At 49.9% G+C, this 21,592-nt stretch overlaps 1 protein-coding gene across 5 annotated transcripts; it reads left to right on the top strand.

Moving 5' to 3' along the window:
- Positions 1 to 37: 37 nt before the first annotated feature.
- On the top strand, positions 38 to 19,230 carry DCUN1D2 (defective in cullin neddylation 1 domain containing 2). Of its 5 annotated transcripts, none has more exons than XM_027558044.1 (8): positions 38 to 193; positions 1,409 to 1,544; positions 2,795 to 3,012; positions 5,146 to 5,314; positions 11,976 to 12,106; positions 16,137 to 16,219; positions 17,563 to 17,659; positions 18,306 to 19,230. In XM_027558044.1, the coding sequence occupies exons 3-8, from the start codon at positions 2,958 to 2,960 to the stop codon at positions 18,395 to 18,397; spliced, it is 627 nt and encodes a 208-aa protein (XP_027413845.1). In that variant the 5' UTR covers positions 38 to 193; positions 1,409 to 1,544; positions 2,795 to 2,957; the 3' UTR covers positions 18,398 to 19,230. The 5 variants fall into 5 exon arrangements, with proteins under 5 accessions (XP_027413845.1, XP_027413841.1, XP_027413840.1 ...); XM_027558040.1 differs by lacking the exons at positions 17,563 to 17,659; positions 18,306 to 19,230 and adding exons at positions 11,652 to 11,708; positions 17,090 to 17,556 and having other exon boundaries at positions 86 to 193; XM_027558039.1 differs by lacking the exons at positions 2,795 to 3,012; positions 17,563 to 17,659; positions 18,306 to 19,230 and adding exons at positions 11,652 to 11,708; positions 17,090 to 17,556 and having other exon boundaries at positions 86 to 193.
- The last annotated feature ends 2,362 nt before the right edge of the window (positions 19,231 to 21,592 follow it).

Here is a 21,592-nt window from a genome sequence, read left to right as displayed (position 1 = left end):
GCCCGGAGCGGGGCGGCGCGGGGCACGCCGGGAGTCGGAGGCCGAGCGCGGCCTGGGTCCCGGCGGCCCCCGGGCGGCGCGGGGCACGCCGGGAGTCGGAGTCCTGTGTCCCCGGACGTTGTCCGGGCTGAGGCCCAGGCGGGGACGGCGCAGGTGGCTCGGCGGGCGCGAACAGGGGCGCTGTGGGGCGAGGGTAGGTGGCGCGGGGGTCGCCGGCGGGGGCAGGACCGGGTCGGAGACCGGCGGCGGTGCCCGGGGCGGGGGTCAGCGACGGAGGGGCTTCTGGAGCCTTCGGGTTGTGCTCTGAGGCGTCGCGGAGGCGCGGTAACGGAGGGGTCCCTTGTGCGGCAAGCGGGTCCCGGGCCGACGAGACAGACGCGGGTCCGGTGACGCTGGGGCCGAGGCCCGGCAGAGAGGCAGGCCGGGGCGCGGGGCCCCAGCCCCTTCTCCGCGGTCGGGGCCGGGCCGGGAGCCGTGTGGCGGCGTCAGACGCTGAGCCCGTGGACGCTCAGCCGCGGCTCCTCGATGCGAGCTGAGCGCTCCGCCGTGGGTGGGGCGGGGGGCGTCCAGAGGTGCGGGAGGGGCAGACCGGGTGCCCTGAGGAGTCGGAAGGCGGCCAGGGAGAGGACGCAGCCGGCCGCGCTGGGGCAGCCTTCGCCGTCCTGGCAGCGGGGTCCTGGGGAGAGGGCTCCGGGCAGGAGAGGGGGTCCAGGAGGGAGGTGCAGGGGCAGCGGCGGCGTGAGGACCCCTCCCGGTGGGGAGAGCCGCCGCGGAGGAGGCCGGTCAGAGCCGGGAGGCGTCCAGCAGGTCCAGAAAGCAGAGACCGCGCCCCAGCTCCCCGAGGGAAGGGGCTGCGTGGGCAGGAGCCTGGCCTTCTGAAGAGGTTGGAGGCGGGAGAGTGAAGGGGGCACTTGGGTTTGACTCCTTGCCGCATCACCCACCCCCCCCCCGACCTGCTGAACCCAGAACCATCAGGGTGACTCAGCTTACACCGTTAACTGGGTCAGCCCCTTGGAAGCGACCCTAAGAGGAGATTTTGTTGTTGTATTCGGTGTCTCTGGAAGGGTATTTTAAGGGCGTATCTTCATTCGATATATGGTCAGTCTTGATGTCCACATCACAGAAGTGGTTCTTCACAAGGTCACAGTTTAAAAGGCTTGAGACCTTTTCCAGAGGTTAGAGAATTTATCTGATGTTTCTCCTAGGTTATCCACATTTTTAATGAAAATTTTGGACATTTTAAGAGAGTAAGACAATGAAATGTAGGGAAAGCCCACCCACTTCCCTTAAAAGCCGTGGATAATAGTTTAATTTCCTTGGCATGGTGAGCCTTAGTGAAGTCCATCAGAGCTTGAAGTGTAGGCTGTGGTCCTGCCAATTTATGAACCTTTATTAATTTATTTTTTAGGCATGACCTCCAAATGGCCCAGCTCCTCCTGGCACCAAAACTGAAGAAAGTGGTGACATGAACTGTCCCCTCTGTACTTTGCTTTGGCAACTGAGAAGCTCAAAGCTTAATTTTCAGCTTTCAGCTCATATATATGGTATGCGTGTCTGTATCTTATCTCTGGGTTTTTTGGTCTATTTTCCTCCTCCTAATTTCTTCATCTACATCTTGTTTTCCAGTTACACGTTTTTGTAAGTTACAACTTATTCTGTGTGCTTCTGTAAACTATGTCATCATTTTTTGAACAAAACTGAGTATAAATCCTTTTAAAAGTAAAATTTTCCCCTTTGTCATACTGTTTTTTATAAAGTATTAGCATCTAGTAGATGGGTCTGGTTTTGTTTAGGGGGGACACTTTGTCCACACCATGCAGCACGTGGGATCTTAGTTCCTCGGCCAGGGATCAAACCCGTGCCCCCTGCAGTGGAAGCGTGCTGTCTTGGTCGCTGGACTGTCAGGGAAGGCCCTGGCGTCTGTTTTGATTTACAGCCTTGGTGAATCACTGTCATTTCTGCTGTCGTTTTCATCAGGTTACCTTCAATAAATAAAACCTTAACCATTCCGGTATCTGGAAGCATCGAAATACTATTTGGTTTCATCATGTGCTGTATATAGTGCAGTTACAGGGCAGTTTTGGTATTCACTACCCATCCACAGCCTCTGCCCTATTTTTCCATTTTATTTCTGTCACATGTACATGAACTTCTCATTATTAGTATCTTTCCTTAATCATCACAGGCTTTTTGTGCCTGCTTTTGAAACTTTTATAAGTTACTTTTCACACAATTTTTTGTTACCTGTGTGTGTTTTCATCAGTGTTCTGCTAATTTTAGACAGAGGAGGACTTAAAATAATGTTTCTAAATCTCAAGGGCCTTCTCCTGGTCATTAGGGCCTGCAATTAATTGAAGCTGAGGAGGACCCACAGATGGGCTGTGATGTTATGGTCAGACCTCGGGTTACTCTCTAGACTCACTTCATCAGATGGTACATGTGTGTTATAAAGGGGGATTTCACTGAGACTCGGGAAAAAAGCAGCATCCTACTTCCTGCAAAGGGAACCAGATAAAGATCAAAATGTATTTTGCATAGAATACTGATATTTCTAATCTGGGGGAGTTTAGACATTCCACATTTGTTACTATATAGATACTGTCGTTTGAATTTTCAGAAGGCTGTCCAGTGTTTTTATCCGATGGGCAACAAAGCTTTGTATTTCTGTAGTTCTGAAGTGCAGTCCGGTCACCCAGGAGAAGTTAAGTCCAGATACAATGTAGATGCTGGTGATCGAGCTGTAACAGCTCTCTGGGCTGGCCTCATTGGCTTTCCTGCCTCTTTCGCTTCCCAGAGCATAAACTTAAATCATCTCAAAAGGACAAGGTCCGCCAGTTCATGGCATTTACTCAGGCTGGCAAGAGAAGTGCCACCCACTGCTTAGAGCAGAGCAAGTAGACACCAGACCTGGCCACAGACAGCTGCTCCCAGCACCCGAGCTTGTTCACAGGGAATCCATGAGAACCTCCGTGGACAGGAAGAAGCTGGAGCGGCTGTATAACAGGTACCAAGGTAAGGGCACCAAGGCGCCGCACGTCCAGGCGCAGGGGGTGCCGGGAGTTTCCCGGGCCGTGTCCCGAGGCCTCTGACCGTGTGCACGTCCAGGCGCAGGGGGTGCCGGGAGTTTCCCGGGCCGTGTCCCGAGGCCTCTGACCGTGTGCACGTCCAGGCGCAGGGTGGTGCCGGGAGTTTCCCGTGCCGTGTCCCGAGGCCTCTGACCGTGTGCACGTCCAGGCGCAGGGGTGGTGCTGGGAGTTTCCCGTGCGTGTCCCGAGGCCTCTGACCGTGTGCCGTGTTAGGAGCACAGTCCCCTCCCTTGCTGACGGTCAGCTATACGGTTTGGTTAGTTTAATCGGAACGTGGCTCCTGATGGCTCAAGGCTGGGGTGGGACAAGGCGCACAGAGTCTAAAGGCTGATGGGCAGCGAGCCCTCCTATACGCGGCCTGGGTCAGCTGTGGGGAGTCACTGGTGGGAGGCTTGGTGTCCAGGCCAGGGGGCTACGCCCGCTACAAGAGTACTTTTCCCCAGCACTTCCACTGGGCAGGAGTACCTGGTGAGAAGGCTGCTTGAGAACTATTCCACATCATCCGAGTAGTTCTGACAGGAGCTGCAGGTCACCCTGCCCTCCACGGTTGGTGGTGCCAGAGTCCTGCAACAGTGCCATGGCAGAAGCTTCTGGAAGAGCTCTTGGCAGAGAAACCTTGTGTTGTCAGTTGGAGACAGTGGTTATTTTTATTGAGATCTAGATTAAAAAAAATCAACCAAAAATGGCATTCTTTTTTTTTTTTTTAATCTTAGTTCAGAAACCTTCTGTGGTTAAAAAAAACAGGTTTGTATTTGTAGTTCTCCAAAAAGGAACATTGTTTTCTGTGTGCTTTAGATTTTTTGGCTAAGTTAATTACTGAGCTGATTTTGTAAGTTCTACGCCCTGCAGATTTTTTAAGTTATTCATATATGTGCAACTGCCTTTGCAAAAATATTTTTGTATGAAAGTTATCTTTATCCTTTAGTTCAAGATTTAGGCCCTAAAAATAAATATATAGAGACTGTTGAAAAACATCTGTCCTTACAGAATGTGTACACGTGAACAGGTGTTCCAAGCTACTGTAGCACACCCAGAGACGACGCACGTGACATTTGTCAGGATGGCTGTTAGGTGAGGGCACGTAGACCCAGTGTCCTGCCCTCCTGACCATGTACCGTGCTAGGAGCATGGGCTTGAGTCGGAGTGTGGTGAGCCCCTCTGTGCCATGAGCCCGCTCTCACAACCTGGGAGCGTAGAGTTGGAGGGCCTTGGTGACTGCTGGAGCGGTGGGGCCAGCGGTCTCCTTGGGTGACGACGTACGTTAGAGGTGGTGCTGAGCACTGAGGAGTCTGACCTTGTGTGGTGAAGCGTCTGCTACACTTGACCTTGCTCTGAGTGAAGTGCCACGGCCTGCTCTGGTGCCTCCCGCAGCACCAGGCAGGTCGGGAGGCCGGTGACCTCGCAGGGCCTCACCGGTGTGCTCTTGCTGATGCTTTAGTGGGCTTCACTGTTTGATTTTCCCATGGAAATTTGCTAACTTCTTTAGTTTTATTTCTAAACTAGAAATTAGGGGAGGGGTAAGCCAGAATTTCTCAGCTGTTAAATGTGGGTGTATAAACTAAATGACCAAAAAACAAGTGTTGTGCAGTGGTATTAGCACTATAACAAATGAAATCCCGGCCCGAAATAAAAATTATTAAAAAAAAAAAAAAACACGAAATCCCTTTTGAAAGATACATTATCTTTCTTTCGCCATGACAAGGTGGAATACTTCACCATGCAGTGTTTTTCATAGCAGTTTGCCTTTGGGCAGGCTAAAATTCTGTAAACTTGAATTTTTATTTTACTCTAGGGAAATCAAAATTTTTATTCATGGTGACATTTTCAGAGAAGTTTCAGTGATTTTTTTTCCCCCCTGAAAACCCAGAAACCTAGATTTTAAAAATAGGAGTATTTTCTGGATAAATTATTATCTGTTACTATTTCTTTCATATATAGTTGAAAATTGCAGTGCATTCATCAATTGATGTATTAAAAATACATTCATTCCACCCATTTTAGTAATACTTTTGAAAATATCCAAGTTTTTAACTTATTTTCCCCTTAATTTTAACTGTAGATCCACAAGATGAAAATAAAATTGGAATTGATGGGATTCAACAGTTTTGTGATGATTTAAGCCTAGATCCTGCCAGTATCACAGTTTTGGTTATTGCGTGGAAATTCAGGGCTGCAACTCAATGTGAATTTAGCAAAAAGGAATTTGTAGACGGCATGACAGAACTTGGGTAAGTAAACTGGTCTCAGTTTAAACTTTTTCAGAAAGGAAAGTATTTTCAATGTTATTTTTCAGTGACCTGTAAATTTCATATCAATCTGTGTCCTTTGTATATTTTACAAATTTCTTGTGCATTTGTACTATTAAACCTTTAGTTTTCTTTTAAATTCCAATTAAGGTTTTGTTCAGTATTTTTATTCAGATTAATTCCTTTTGTTACACTTTCTCCTTTTTAATGTTTTCCTTCCAGTTTTGAGTTATCATAAACATCCAGGTGTTTTTGTTTGTTTTCAGCCATTTATTTCATAACACTGTGCACTAAATGCATAATTTGCTGTGTTGCTGCATTAAGCGTTAATAAAATGCCATTCTGTCTTTTGCGTGTATAACTTCTCTGCTCTACCTATAGTCGGAGTAAAAGGTTCGTTAATACCTTAAGATGTTTCTTAGTTATTAGGTGAGTCAGAGAAGTACATGAAAGCACGTAGCATAAATAGCTTTTAACCATTAAGCTCACTGCACTGTTTGATGAAGTGTGTAGAAGCCGACCTGCTGACTTGCTGACACTCTGAGGACTCAGTGTTGACAACTTAAACTCACTTATTTTTAGCTCCCAAAGGAGCTCGAAAGCCTTAGGTAAACATGTTCTAAGGCTGTGCAGACAGGGTGCTTGTTTTCACTAAAACAAGAGGAGTCTGTCAAGATAAGTTCTATGACACTTTATTTCTAATATCTTACCACATTCCAGGTAGTTGAATAAAACCAATTTAAAACCAACCGAACAGGTATCTTTATAACAGTGTTGTAAGCGCACTTGTGTTGATATTCTTTGCACCTGGGAAAGCCTAGAAGAAGCTGCAGTGATCTTAGAACCGGCTGCTGCTGCTGCTGCTGAGTCGCTTCAGTTGTGTCCGACTCCATGCGACCCCATAGACAGCAGCCCACCAGGCTCCCCCGTCCTGGGATTCTCCAGGCAAGAACACTGGAGTGGGTCGCCATTTCCTTCTCCAATACAGGAAAATGAAAAGTCAAAGTGAAGTCGCTCAGTTGTGCCCGACTCTTAGCGACCCCATGGACTGCAGCCTACTGGGCTCCTCTGTCCATGGGATTTTCCAGGCAAGAGTACCGGAAAGACGGGTTAAAAGAGCACTCCATGACTGCTGGGCCACAGTTACCCCACCTGTTAAAATCGCCCCAAAATAGAAGCTTTTGGAAATAAGTGCTTCTTACAGAGACAATTAATGGTATTTCTTAGACATTGCCTAGGAATATATCGTACAAATAAAATTTTTAAATTCCTATTAGCCTATGAAGTGTCATAACTTTAAATACATATATTAAAGATTTTGAGCATGGATCTTCCCAAAATGTTTTTAGATCATCTCACACCCTGTTATCTGAAGTTTACAGAATATAATTTAAGGTCACAAGTTAGTGATGGTCAGTGGCTTGCTCTCTCTCCACACCTCATGGGGCAGTTAAAGGTGAAAGTACCATTTAAAATATTCAACAAAAGTTTTATGAATGTATTAGTGAACTATGCTGTGGAGAATAACCTGTGCTTCTAGGGACGTGAAGGACTATTTGCCTCTAAATAGTGCTGAGCTCTAGAAATACTCTGGCTTCTGTATCTGCTCTGTTATGATTTCCTCACACTTTTCCTGGCTGTTGACTCCTGACTGTGGTTAGAATACCTGCCTTTAACAGTTAATTCTACACCTTTTCTTTGGGTGCTTGAGGATTCTTAGATAAACTGAATAAACTTTATGAAATACCTTGACATTTTTAAAAACAAAAAATTGTGTGCGGGTCTTCCCTGCTGTACCCATGGGTCTTTTTATCTGTCTTTAACCCAGCACCACATATTCTTAATTGTTGTAGCTTTAGAATGAGTCTTGATGAGTTAGTACAGTCTTCCCACATGGTTCATCTACTGCAAGATTGTTAGTGTTTATTACTTCCGTGGGGGTAAGAAGAGTCTTCAACAAATGGTGCCGACACAACTGGGCAGACATGAGAGCCTTAGCCTCAGTCCCTCCTTCATACCATCCTGGGAGTCAGCTGGGGCGGACTGGGGCCCCTGCAAGACACAGACCACACAGTTTTAGACAGATTAAGAAACTATAACCTCGGGTTAAGCTTTTGCAGAAAAGACAGAAAAACTACTAACCATAAATGAAAAAAGTGGTAAGTTGGACTTGATCAAAGTTAAAAACAGCATCAAAAGATGCTGTTGGGAAAATGAAAAAGATAAAACAGTGGGAAAAAATATTTGTTCTCTCTTTGTATATATTATAATCACTATAAAAACATAAAATTCAATCTGAAAGAATCCAAGAAAAAAAAGGACAAAAGAAAAATTAACTTATGGTGGGACAGATAGCAAGCACATGATAAAATGGAGGGTTTAAGCTAAAAATGTTTGCATTTACATAATCACATTAAATGTAAGTGAACTAAATGCTAGGTGGGTTTTTAAAAGCCAGCTACTGTATATACTGTTTGCAGTAGATAAAACTGAGACATAAGGGCACAGAACAGTTTGAGGGACAGAGTCTAAAGTAGTGTGCGAGCAGGAACCAAAAATAGGCTGGTGTGGCTGTTAATGTGTTAGAACAAGCTTTAACGCAGAAAGTAATTCTACAAATAATGAAAGACATTTTCTTTTCTTTTTTTTTTTTGGTGGAAAAAGAAAAGGTGCTTTTACTCAGGAGGCCAGCAACCTGGGAAGATGGTGGACTGGTGTCCTCAGACCACCTCTGAGTTGCTGGTTAGGGGACAGAAAATTGAAAGTGGGGTGCCAGTCAGCTCCAGCCACCCTCTGGAGGCTTGCCCTGCAGTGGTCGGGACATGTCGTCTCCATGGTCTTCTGCCTCTGCCATCTAAGGCCCTGGAGTCCTGAGGATATACATCCTGTGAGTTCCCGGCTCCCCAGCTCCAGCCCAAGGCAGGCAGAGCAGGATGGTATTAGCACCTGGATCACATTCCCTGAAGACCTCATATGATGTCTCAACTAGAGACATTTTGACACAGAGAAACCAACCGGCGTGTAGATGAGTGAGACAGCAAGGAGGGAAGGTCATGTGTAAGTGAATTAAAGAGCGAGGAGAAGAGGGAAGAGTGGAGGCAGGAGGAATCTGAAGACCATCTCTTAATGATAAAAGGTTTATCTTACCAGGACAGTACAGTTTATTTAAAGCAGAAATCAAAACTCTAAAGAAAATGATAGACATCTGCCAGCACAGTGGGGAATACATCTTCCCATCTTCTCACACACATCTTACCAACTGGTAGACTAAGTGGATGAAAAATCAGTAGTGAATAGAAGATTCGGAAAAGGAAATCGAACACTGCCCTTGATGTTGAGGAATACGTATTCTTTTCAAAAAGAACACTTAGGAATATTGACATAAACAGGGCATAAGGTAAGATGCCAGTGTCCCAGAGTTGAAGTGATACAACGTGTTTCCTGGCCACAATAACAAAAAAGAGAGCTAGCTAGGTTGAAATCTGTGTGGATACTGGACCTCTGAATAACCCTTGGGTTGAGAAAGAAGTTACGACAGAAATTAGAAAGCGTTTTGAGTGATGAAACTATGAGAACACGTGGGAGTCAGCCTCTGAGATGCGTATTTTAGAAAGCTGAAACTCAGGAAGGAAAGCATCCATCTCAGCAAGGAGAGAAAAGAACAGGAGATTGAACTCAGAGTGCAGACACAGGGAATTACAATTTTAAACAGGCAGTAATTTAATGATATTTTTTAAAAGCTATAAGTAGAAATGATTCATAAAGCCAAAACCTTGGTATTTGAGAAGACCAGTAAAGTAATGAATGCCACATAAGCCATATAGAAAGAAAGGGGACGTCACTATAGACCCTGCAGATAAATGAGACTGTATTACGAACAACCTTATAAATTTGAAAAATGAAATATAGCAGTTCTTTAAAAAATGACAACTTACTGAAATGGGAATGTGAAGACATAGTTCCGTAGATCTTAGAGAGTCAGAACCCATAATTTAAAATCTTTTCAAGGAGAAAACTCATGGCCATGATTGGTTCACTGGCACATCTTACCCAACTTTTAATAAAGAGAATAACATCAGTTTCACACCAGAGAAGAGTAAGGAAAAAAACACTCCTAGCACGTTTTGAGGCCAGCATAGCTTCGATAGTAAGACCTAGAAAGGACATGTTGAAAAGGGAAAATTATAAGCCTCTCTCAGTCATAAGAATCAAAAGACACATATGATGAACAGAAGATGCAAAAATCCTAACCAGATTTTCAGCAAAATAAATCAAGCCTCCAAAACGAGTCAACCAAAAGTCAGGATAAATTGTGATGACAGTTCATTGTAGTCCAGGAATGCAAGATCTGTTTAACATTACAAAGTCAACTAATGTAATTTATTGTAGTAACAGAAAAGGGAGGACTGGCTGTTTTATCAGTGTGTAACATGGCACTTGCAGTAATTAGCAGTACGTGGAGTGGGGCAGGATGAGAGCCAGGAAACCTGGGTTTCCAGAACACTTGATTTATGGCAGAGGTAGCCTTTTAGAGATGTAGAGAAGGAATGGCTTTTCACAAAAGGGTCCTGAGGGAACTGGCTAGTTGTATGGGAAAAGTCGTATGGCTTCCCTGGTGGCTCACATGGTAAAGAATTCGCCTGTAATGCAGGAGACCCAGGTTCAATTCCTTGGTTGGGAAGATCTCCTGGAGAAGGAAATGGCCACCCACTCCAGTATTCTTGCTTAGAGAATTCCATGGACAGAGGAGCCTGGCGGGCTGTAAGCAATGCGATCACAAAGAGCTGGACACGACTGAGTGACTAACAGTTTCGTGGGAGAAGGTTCGTCTTGGTCTCTGCCTCAGACTGTACATATAGTCAGTTCGGTGAGTTGTAGATCTCAGGGCAAAAGGCTGCAGGCAGAGAATACCTACAGCCGTACAGTAGCGCAGGTGGTAAAACGCCATCAGAAACCACCTCAGAGAAGATTAGTGAGTAAATTGTGCTGCCCTGAAATCAGAACTTCTGACCAGAAATAGCACCAGGAGGCATCACGCGGGGAAGGAGGGGCAGGGGCCGTGAGACGCTCTGCTGACATGAGAATCCCCACAAAACAATAAAAAGATGACCTGGTTGAGAACGGACAGGAGACATGACCACGCCCTTCACAGAGGATGCTTTCCAAGGGGCCAGTGAAGATAAAAGCAGGTACTCAGCCTCACTCACGGGCTGGGGTAGGGGGCTGCAAATTAGGAGCACATCAAACTAGGCCCTCCCAGGTCCTCTTCTGGGACAGCTGCCGCGTGTCGCCGGTGGGCAGTCACCCTGGAGAAGGGTTTGACAAGCATTGTGGACTCGCGGGTGGGTGTCTGCCTCACACATTCACTTGTGTGCCAGAATACACATACGGGAACCTTTAGCATTCTTCATGACCAGAAAACTAGAAACAGCCAAAATGCTTACCTGTAGCACAGTGGCGTTGCGGTGTGACTGCGGTGGCTGAGACGGCGGAGATGAACCACCAGAGCCCACGTGTCACACGGGTGAGCCTCGCACACACAACGTTGGCACAGAAACCCAGACACAAAGTAGAACTCGGGAGTTCCCATTTGTCAACTGCAAAGCAGGATAACTGATTGGTCCGCCAAGGAGCGCTGTGCTATGATGGAGGCGGAGAAGAGCAGGGGTGGCAGCCTGGAGGAGGAGGGCAGTGGTGGGCAGGGCTGGGGTGCCGCTCACCCGCCAGACACTGAGCTCCACGCGGGCTCGGGGACCTGCCACACCGGGGCACGCGGGTCAGTGACGTGTGGCTCTCAGCCTCCTCCTTGTCGTGCAGTCAAACGACAGATTTTATGTTTCGTTGTTCTGAATCCTGCTTTAGTGAGGGCTTTTAATTATTCCTGAAGGTTGTTAGCTTTTTGGAGGAAAATCCAGTTTTAAAGCGATAGAGTGCTTTTCCTGTGTTGGCTGTTTTAAGTCCAGCCCACTGTAATGAAGCATGCCCTGGACACTGACCTGAGTCTGCAGGCCTGTCTCCTCCGGGATGGTACAGGCTGCAGGTTGGCTCAGCTCTGCCCTCAGCAAGGGCCCAGGTCTTCCCGCCCTGTCTCCATCACGCCCGGACGCAGGGCTTATCCCTGGCTGTATTCCAGCCCACACAGCGAGGAGAGCCTTGCAGCTTCTGTGGGTTTTTTTCTTTACTTTTAATGACATCTCTGTGTGCATGGTAAGTCGCTTCATTTATGTCCAATTCTTTGTGACCCCAATGGGCCAGGCTCCTCTGTCCCTTAGATTCTCCAGGCAAGAACACTGGAGTGGGCTTCCGTTTCCTCCTCCAGGGGATCTTCCCGACCCAGGGATCGAACTTGGATCTCCTGTATCTCCTCTGCTGACAGGTGGGTTCTTTAACCACTGCACCCCCTGGGAAGCCCAGTGGCCTCTCTTCTAAGATGCAGTCCATGTGCCATATAAATCAGTGGGTTTGGTTCACAGAACGTGGGGTTATCACCACAAACAGGGCTAGCCCTTTCTAGCCCTTGTAGCCAGAACAGGGACCTTAGCTCCGCCCTTAGGCCCGAGCCTCAGGCCGCATCAGAGCGCGGGGAGGCTGGAGCCCTGTCCGCCACCTGCGACGCCCACGTGAGGCTCTGTTCCTGTCCCAGGTGTGACAGCACAGAGCAGCTGAGAGCCCTACTGCCTGGACTGGAGCAGGAGCTGAAGGACGCGGTGAAGTTCAAGGCCCTTTACCAGTTCACCTTCGCCTTTGCTAGGAGCCCGGGGCAGAAAGGGCTAGGTGAGTATACCTGCCAGATGCCAGGCAGCTCCAGAGGCCACGGGCGTGGCCAGCAGGGCTCCGGGCGGGCCCCTCCTCTGGGGTCCCCACTGAGGGCGCCCCTTGCCGCTGGGACAGTCCCACGTGCTCCAGCCCCTCAGCCTGCAGTCACTCCTGACGTGTGGAGCCAAAAATACGATTTTAAATGTGGAGTAATTTTCAGATGCTCTGCATTCTCTCCTGTTGATGTGTAATTGTCTAATGGGTTAGAGACGCGGGCAGGTGACGTTAACCTCGTCCTGGGCTGGGGATTTAATGTTAACTTACTTAAACTAATTCTGATGTGTGTTGGATTATATTTTTCTTCTTCTTTCAGAGATGTATGATTTTGCCAAAATGTTACTTGTGCATTACCGTATGTGGTATATACAGAAAATCTTTAGCTTGTATTTCCGGTTTGAGGTTTTGGTTTATTTGAGGATTATAAAATCCGCTTATTTCTGTTGCCATGTCACAGAGAACCTCAAACTCAGGGTTTCAAGCAGCCATCATTTTTATGGCGTATGATCCTTTGGCTCAAGGCTCTGCAGGGCTCTGCAGGGCTCCGCCGGGCAGCCCTCTGTGCCACACGGGTCGGGTCAGACGCTTAGCAGTGTTCCAGCTGCCGCTGGACACCGCCCGCCCTGGCTGACCGGGGCTCCCCTGCAGGGCGGTGATCCCACCGGAAGGCTGCAGGGCTGCAGGCAGGGGAGATGGGAGCTGCCTGGAAGGCCTACAGCATTGGTTCCATCTGAAGTCACCGCATTTGCCATGCTTTTAAAATTCCACTGTAACTTCTAAGAGGTTGTAAATTAGTCCAAGTTAATCACCTGTTTTAAAGTTTTATAAATTTACTTGCTTTGGTCATGAAGTTCAGTGTGAGGAGAAGTATTTTGAAGCACTTTTGCAGCATGGAGCCCAGCATAGTCTCTATTTTAAGTAGCTTTGCCTGAGTATCAGGCAGCAGAAAAGGAGAAATTTATAGTTTATCCTGTAATTCCTTTACTGAGAGAGAAAAAAAAATCATTATCTACTTTATACCTATAGACAAATGAGATGTTTATCAGAAATCAGTCACTGAAGAATTGGAACAGTTACTGATTTCGTGTCTGTGCTTCATGAGACTCATTGAGAGAACATAAAATCATATTAAAGGGAACAACAGCCTCTTCAGGAAAATTATTACATACCTGGACACTTCACAGACATCACACTTTATTTTAGAAGGTTTCTTGAGGGTTTTTTAAAAAAGATACAAAGCCAGATGAGTATAGGGGAGCAGAAGGGAGGCTTGAGGTGGGAGGGCAGCAACCCCAGAACCGATCCCTGTTGTTCTATCAAAGAAGCGGGTACAACATTGTAAAGCAACTGTTAATTGCTTTTGTTGCTCGTGACTCGGTTGCATCTGACTCTTTGCAACTCCATGGACTGCAGCATTCCAGGCTTCCCTGTCCTTCACTATCTCCCAAAGCAACTGTACTTCACTTAAAAAAAAAAGAGTAATTTTACAGCTGTGAACCCCAGATGGAACAATTGATTTTACAGTTTCCAAAGTTTATGACATTGTCTGTCTTCTGAAGGGTTAAATATAATTTAAAGAGGTTGATTCAGGTGTTCCTATAATTCCTAAAAAAGTGTAGACAGCACTGGAAAGGGGTGGAAAAACAGCCTACAGGTCAAGGCTTCATCCCCTTCAGACCTGTGTGCCTGTTGTGTGTGGCAAGAGGGGCACGTGCCGTTTGGTGGTTGCTCCTTAGCCTAGCGCTGTCTCACTGCTCAGTCGGCCGACTCTGCCACCCCACGGACTGTACCTCGCCAGGATCCTCTGTGCATGAGATTTTCCAGGCAAGAAAACTAGAGTGGGTTGCCATTTCCTCCTCTTTAGCCTAGTTAAAGTCACTCAGTCGTGTCCGACTCTTTGTGACCCCAGGGACTATTCAGTCCATGCAGTTCTCCAGGCCAGAACACTGGAGTGGGTAGCCGTCCCCTCCTCCAGGGCATCTCCTGACCCAGGGACCAAACGGGTTTCCTGCACTGCAGGCGGATTCTTTACCAGCCACTAGGGACGCCCCCTAGTAGAGGAGGTGATTAACACTCCTTGACGCTTTGCTTTAATGTGAGATACTTGGCATGGCTTATACTGGCTAGAGTCCGTAATCAGCTGGCTTTGAGAAATCATAATTTTTGAGGAAGTAAAGTTTCATGATTATTAACTAATTTTTCCATCAGCCCAAAGATTCTTTTTTGACAGAATGATCATCTTTATGATCTAATTCTAAATGGAGCATCACAGACATAAATTTTACTTAGGAACATCTTATAATCATTTTCTTACTCAGGAGGTAGGGTTTTTCAGAGGTTATTAGAAAGAAAATAGCTGCTCTGATGATTCCTTTCATGGTCGTAGATTTTGTTCTTGATCTCAGCTCTCAAGTCTATCACTTGGAGTGTTGCGGTTGTTTTGCAAACGACCAGGTCCATCAGGACAGCACTCAGCGTGTTTACTTAGGTGATGCTGGGTCTCTGAAAATGCAGGCAGCTACTGCGAGTTGTGTGATTTACAAATATGCACATCGGGAACTTTATAAGAAGGGTTTCTAGGACCAAACGAACCCAAAGGTGACCAGACTTAACGTCTGCCATGAAGCTTTATTTTCCTCTCTTCCCCAGGTTTGCATCCATTTCTCAGTGTGAGACTTTCCCTCACTAGGATGAGTGTAGATTCTCCTCAGTGATAAGGAAGTAGACTCAGCAGGGCGCGGGCCCATGGGCAAGGTCCAGCCAGCCTTCTCTCCTGCCTGTTCCTCAAGTTTTCTGACCACTGCTTTCTTGCTAGGACTCCAGGTTATTTCAGACTGAGTTATCTTGTGGACGTTAAACACACAGGAAATAGAGGCATTTTATTTGAGGTTGGCTACTACTCACGTGTTTCTTGCTCATTCATTTCTAATGATTGACCTGGGAACCTCAGGTCAGAACTTCAGCTTTTATGACTTCTGTCCAAGTCGGGCCAAACCAGATTTAGATGAAAATCTTTTGGAAGGTGTTTAGTAGAATATTTTGCATTGAAAGCATTTGTTACCTTAAACATTTATTTATCGGCTTTTTGCATTCATTCTCCTGGCACACACACATAAGCACTATTTCAGTGCAGGACTGTTGTATCATCTGAAAGCGATGAGCTCTAGCCAACCTAGTTGAAGGGTGTCAGCTTCAAAAAGTTACCTTCTCAGCCCCTTGATGTTCTGGTGTATCAATCACACAGAAATAAATCGATACCAGCCTTGCAGTGAGCAGAGAATGAGTCCCTCTCCTGCAGCCCTGACACTCAGCTTCTGTGTCCGTGAACATCTCATCTCATGATGCAGCCCACGGCATCAGTCTGTTTAGACGTGAAATCGTCGCTACCGTCCAACTGGGGAAAAATGAGGACATTGACTTTTACTAGTGACCAAACAACATGCTAATTTGTCTTGGCTTTATCTTAAGAAATCCCAAGTCTTTATGATACTTAACGGGATTGACTTTTGAATCAGATTCCATTTTAGTTCTTACCGTGGCAAGGAAGGTCTGTTTGGAAAGCACTGTGTCCCTTCCTTTCTAAACAAGTTTTTAACTTGTAGTTCATCACTTAGAAAGTGCGTGGGGCTGTTTTTTTTTAAATGTATATATAAATGGTATGCATTAATCATATCCAGCTAATCATATCCAGGTCGGTCCAGCTGTCAAGAAAGCCCAGTACATGAGAAAAGCAGTCTTCATAATGGATTAATTAGGGAATAATTATTGACACATCCAGCTATCCTAGTACACAAATCGTTTTCCAAAGCCATTTTCCCCAAGGTACCAAATCAGATTCAGCTTCAGGAGCTCTTCTATAAGCCTTAGACCTCATGCAACCATGGGTAAGACTGCCGAGTGTTACTAAGTGACACCAGCGTGCTAAGAAGTGGTCACTGTGCTGTGTTAAAAGGAGTTGGGACTCACTGAGTGCTTTCTCTCTTTTTGCCAGATTTGGAAATGGCTGTCGCATACTGGAATCTGGTGTTATCCGGAAGGTTTAAGTTTCTAGATCTTTGGAACACCTTCTTGTTGGTAAGGGTCTTCCTGCTTGCCAGGTCCCCATGCGAGGGATCAGCCAAGCCGGTTACCGTCTTAATAACCGATTGCTTGTCTGCGGGCCCAAGGAACCAGTGTCCCCAGCGACGGTCCCAGGGAGCCCACCCGCGACCACACTCTGCCTCCCGCAGAAAGTGGTGCCCATGGGCTCGGGCCAGGCTGCTCGAGGCCACCTCCAGCCTGTGTGTCTGTGGTCCCCGCCCCAGGGTGTTCATGGGCCGAGACTGCTCAGTGACCGTGGGTGAGGGGAGGGTGCGGGCTGCCGGGCCCGTCCCTGACTGTGGGAGGTGACTGTGTTGTCCTGCTCAGGGTCCCCCTGCTCTGTGAGGACCAGTCCTTCTAGTGGAGGGGTGTGGGACAGCCCTCCAGGAGCAGCCTGGGGAAGGACCCCAGCACATGCGGCGGGAGGCCCGGGGCGTGCGGGGGGTGCAGCAGGGGGGCCCAGGATGCGCGGGGGGGTTAGCGGTGGGCCCGGGGTGCGCACAGGGGGCAGCGGGGGGCCCGGGGTATGTGGTGGGCTGCGGAGAGGCCCAGGGCGTGTGGGGGGCAGGAGGCCCGGGGCACGTGGAGGGGTTAGCAGTGGGCCCGGGGTGCGTGCAGGGGGCAGCAGGGGGCCCGGGGTATGTGGTGGGCAGCAGGGGAGCCTAGGGCGCACAGGGGGCGCAGCGGGGGGACCTAGGGCACGCGGGGGGGGGGGGGCAGCGGGAGGCCCGCCCCGGGGGGACAGGCCTGCTGTGCAGCGGGCAGCAGGAGCAGAGGAGCATGCGTGATGCACCCCGTGCACGTGCTGTGGAGCGTGAGATGAGCTTGGGAGCCATCTGTGGACACGTGCACTCACGTGTGCAGAGACAGGCCTTAGAGGTCTGGGAGCCTCCAGGAGACCTGGGGCTGTTCTCCAGCTGGGGCCCCCCAGGAGCAGGGCGGGTCCTCCGGTGTCTGAAGCGTCCAGTGGCGGGGCGCGCCCACCCCTGCGGAGAGCCGCCTGGTTCACAGGAGGTGAGCACCTCCAGATGCTGCTTGCCCATGCTGTTTCTGAGCTGGTTTCAGGCTTGGACAAAGAGATTAAAAATGCTGCCTTTCTATTTGAAATAAAAGTCAATAATTTTTGTTTTATTTTGTGTTTCAATAAGTCTGCCTTCTGCAGACTTCTGCACGTTGGCATCATGCAGCTCTTAACACTGACCCAAAGCGCTGTTGCTGGATTAACTTCTGACAGTGCTGGTCTGGTTCTCACGCCTGGTCACATTATGTCCTGAGATCACCAGGCTGAGAGCTCCGTCTGAGCCAGCAGTCTGCTGGTTTTTCCTCTTGTGTTTTAGGAGCATCACAAACGATCAATCCCAAGGGACACTTGGAACCTTCTTCTAGATTTTGGAAACATGATCGCAGATGACATGTCCAACTATGATGAAGAAGGTAGGCAAAGTCCACAGACCTCAGGAGATGGCCAGGGGGCAGGTGGGTCCCTGTTGACCCCTGCCCGACCCCGTGTGTGAGACAGGAGTGATGAAGTGCCTAGTACTTACTTATTACGTCCTGTAAACCCCACAAGAGAAAATACCGCTCACATTAAAGTCAGGAGGACCTCTTCTGAGCTGAAGCTTTCACGGTGGGTGTGCAGAGGCCCGGAGGCAGGACCACAAGCAGGACGGTGACTGCGGCCCGCTGACCCTGTGTGGCCAGCGGTTATTCCATCACGCCGCGAAGCACACAGCGGAGCCCCGCCTGTGTACTCACCTGAGCATGGCCACACCTGCAGTGGCCCCCACCCCAGGCGTTTCAGGGCTCAGGGAACTTCTCCCACCTGCTGCACTGTGGGCGCTGCCCGCTCAGAAAGAATGTCCACCCCCAGCCCCCTCTGCCCAGCACACAGCACCTGCCACCCCCGGCTGGCCAGAGCCGAGGAGGGTAATTCCAGCTGATCCATCACGTGTAGAAGTTTAAAAAGTTTAAAATCATTTGAGTTCATGAGATATAAATGTTGGATTGTGAGAAAAACCTTTGACTATAAAAAATATTGTTCTAAAATGCCGACTTTTTCACACCTTTTGCTTTCCTTTAGGAGCATGGCCTGTTCTCATAGATGATTTCGTAGAATATGCGCGGCCAGTGCTCGCAGGTGGTAAAGGCGGTCGTGTCTCGGCAGAAAATTGAGTTGGATTTAGATGGAAGGGAGCCGCGTCCTGCAGGAGATGCTGGCCAGCTGTGCCTGTCGCCCTTTCCTCCTGACCAGTCGTGAGCCTGGAGACCCTCTGCCGCTGCTTAGAGAAGACGCCGCTGACTATTGGCGCCGCACAGAGACCCTCCGCGATCGCGGCCGGGCGCCTGGGGACGGGGCCCTAGCTCTGCTGTGGAGCCCTCCGCCTGACTGTGGAGGGGCGGGGCCTGTCTGCAGTCCCTCCTCCTGACTGGAGGGGCGGGGCCTGTCTGCAGTCCCTCCTCCTGACTGTGGAGGGGCGGGGCCTGTCTGCAGTCCCTCCGCCTGACTGTGGAGGGGCGGGGCCTGTCTGCAGTCCCTCCTCCTGACTGTGGAGGGGCGGGGCCTGTCTGCAGTCTCCCGCCTTCAGATCCCGGCGAGCCCTGCGCCCACACCCACTGGTTGTCCGGGAACCACACCTAAGAAACCGCCGGTCAGGCGGCCGGACACATGTCCTGAGAGGACAGTCGTAGACGCTGAGGTTTTTAGATTTGGTGCCAGGATTAAGACGTAAGTTTTTGAATTATCCAGGTTTATCAGCTCTGTTTCCTCTGGATGATCACGGGAATGATTTTACAGGTCGACGAGCTGTTGAGGTTTGCACAGCAGCTTCAGACTGTGTGCAAGTCAGCGGGTCTGCTTACCGCTAGTAGTGTCAGTTCAGCTTCCTGAGAAGCTTCATAAAGTATGCAAGTATGCTTTTTTAAAAAAATGTATTTTATTACATTTAAAAAGACATTTTTCTGTGAGAAATTATCTCTTTTGTGAGAAATTTAAATTTAAAAATCAACTGTTGGCTCCTTTCTACAGTCTGTAACGTGAGCACTTGCCCTTCACGTGTGGTCACATTCAGAAGGTAAGGACACACGTGGTTGTCCCCAAAATGCCACAAACCGAAAACCATGTCACTCGCACGTGGAGCGGAGAGTCGGCACCCCGAGCCGCTGGCCTCCGGCATGTCCCCCGCCACCCCCTTCCTTCCTGGGGGTCACACCCAGCTTGGGGGCTGGGAGGATGGCTGGCCCGCGTGCTGTCCAGGTGGGCGCCGCGACCCGCCTGCCCATCGTGGAAGTGGCTTCGTGTGGCGGTGTGAGAAGCGCTGGGTGGGCCACATCTCGAACACGGGCGATCACGTCACGGCACACCCGTGGCCCCACAGCGGCCCCACTTATGAGACAGAAGCTGGGGCAACTCACAGGAGAGGGGGTGCCCGCAGATTTGCAGAACGCGTGCCTAAAATGTGCAGTTTAGTTTGGCTTCCAGAAGCATGAGCCACCCAGACCTGCGTCCCGAGACCCAGCCGGGCGGGCGGTGTAGGAGTCAGCCCCTCTCGAGGTGCAGGGCCCAGAAGTTGCTGACCTCTCCCAGCCCCACTGCTGTGGCCGCAAAGAAAACACGGGCTACCTCTGCCCACAAGCCTGGGGTTCTTAGAGCTTTAACAGAAGCCTCAACAATCGTTCAGGGTCCTTTGAGGGCTTTTGGGTTCTGACGTGTAAGAGTTCCAGAGAGGTTGCAGAACTCAGGCCTGTGAGAGTCACGAGGTCCGCGGCACTGCTTCATCCTGAGGCTTAAGGCTGTGTGGGAAAGGCCATCGGTGCACGAGGGCCTTCTTGTCCACCAGCAGACCCCAGAGCTCAGTGACTGGAACCAGTCTCTCGCACACGGCCGGTGTCAGTCCGTCTATCACAAGCATTCCCGTCGGGCGTGCTGTGGATGCGCCGAGCACTCAGAAACGCTGAAGTGCTTCTCTCTGGGGCCGTGGTGGCTTTCTGCTCTGCCCCGGACGCACGGACCCCAGGCACTGGCTGGCCTGGCTGGCCTCCTCCGCCCCACGTCGGGAGCAGCCACCACACCCGGGGCCCTCCCAGCTGTGTCTGGCCTGCCGCCTCCTTACAGAATCGAGTCCCACGTGGACGGTCTGAACTCTCTCCTCTCCTTTCTTGGTGTCATGAGGCCTCTGCTGAGCATGCCTGCTTCAGGTGGGCGGTTACAGATCTCAGGACACAGAAACCTCAGGGTGCACAGAAGCCTCAGGATGCATGGGCGTTCCTTTGGCTGATAAGAACTGCACCTGCCTGACCCACCGCCACACACACACTGGAGACACACGGACTCACCACATGAGGGATGAACGAGCTGGACACCCTGTGCCCACCGAGATTCCTGGCCTGAGCAGCACCGCCTCCTGCTGTAGTGGTGACATCCTGCGTGCTAGTCTGTGATGTCGGCTTAGTAGACGCTTACGAGGGCGGGTACGCGCATCTCTGGCTCCTGGCTCTGCAGGGCGGCCACCCCCCACGCTCAAGGCACAAGGCCAGGGCTCACCTCCCTGCGTCCTCTCGGCTCACGTCGGCCGAACGGTGTGCAGTTGCCCTGAGCACCTCTGACGGTGCCTCTGCCTCAGCCACGAGTATTTCTGCCCAGCGGTGCCCTTCTCCCCACAGCAGGCAGCTGGCAGAGGGCTGCCCTCAGGGAGGGAGCTTGCGTGCCCAGCAACCGGATGGCACTCACTGTGAGGCCCCTGGGTTCAGGGTCTCCCAGAACCGTGCCAGCTGGAGTCGTGTTCCAGAGCCTCACTCTCAACACGGGCTGCGAAGATGCCACAACGCACTCACGGGCACCTTAGCACCTTAGCATCTTAGGATCTTAGCATCTTAGCATCTTAGCATCTTTCTGTTACTGAAACTTTATCAGATGTGTTCCTCACGTCCTGGTGCCCTGGCCTGACGTAGGACCGGGTCCTGTGGTACCATGGGCCTGGGGACACAGATGGCGGCTTTTCTGACCCTGGGCTTCAGGCCCGGACGCCTGCTTTACACCTGGGCCCCCCAGCCTCGGCACCACCGTGAACACTCCTCCCGTGGAGCAGGGGTGGGGGCCCTGCATCCCACCCCACACAGAATGGCCTGTGTCTGTCAGGGAGGCACTGCCAGCGCTGGGCTGGGGGACACCCAGGTCACTGCAGCTCCATCTGCTTCCTCCTTCCCGAGTAGCAGATTTCTATCATCAACACACTCCACAGTCACTCACCCTCCAGAAACCAAAGCCGCGCGCGTGACAGCTGAGTCCCAGCAGGGTGCTGGGTGCAGGAGCCGGGCATAGGCTGCTGAGGGTGACCCGTGTGATTGCGAGTCCAGGAAACGCAAAGACCC

The sequence above is a fragment of the Bos indicus x Bos taurus genome, chromosome 12, assembly GCF_003369695.1.
Source record: "Bos indicus x Bos taurus breed Angus x Brahman F1 hybrid chromosome 12, Bos_hybrid_MaternalHap_v2.0, whole genome shotgun sequence".
Classification (NCBI taxonomy): domain Eukaryota; kingdom Metazoa; phylum Chordata; class Mammalia; order Artiodactyla; family Bovidae; genus Bos; species Bos indicus x Bos taurus.
Note: the sequence above shows the minus strand (reverse complement) of the source record. Positions and strands in the feature narration are given on the sequence as shown.

Excerpts from the sequence above, each read along its gene's own strand:
- DCUN1D2 (XM_027558039.1), top strand. The coding sequence starts at position 1,466 with ATGAACTGTCCCCTCTGTACTTTGCTTTGGCAACTGAGAAGCTCAAAG. Across the intron at positions 5,315-11,651 it reads GACGGCATGACAGAACTTGG|GGGATCTTCCCGACCCAGGG; the intron begins GTAAGTAAACTG and ends TTCCTCCTCCAG. Across the intron at positions 16,220-17,089 it reads TTTGGAACACCTTCTTGTTG|AGACAGGCCTTAGAGGTCTG; the intron begins GTAAGGGTCTTC and ends TCACGTGTGCAG.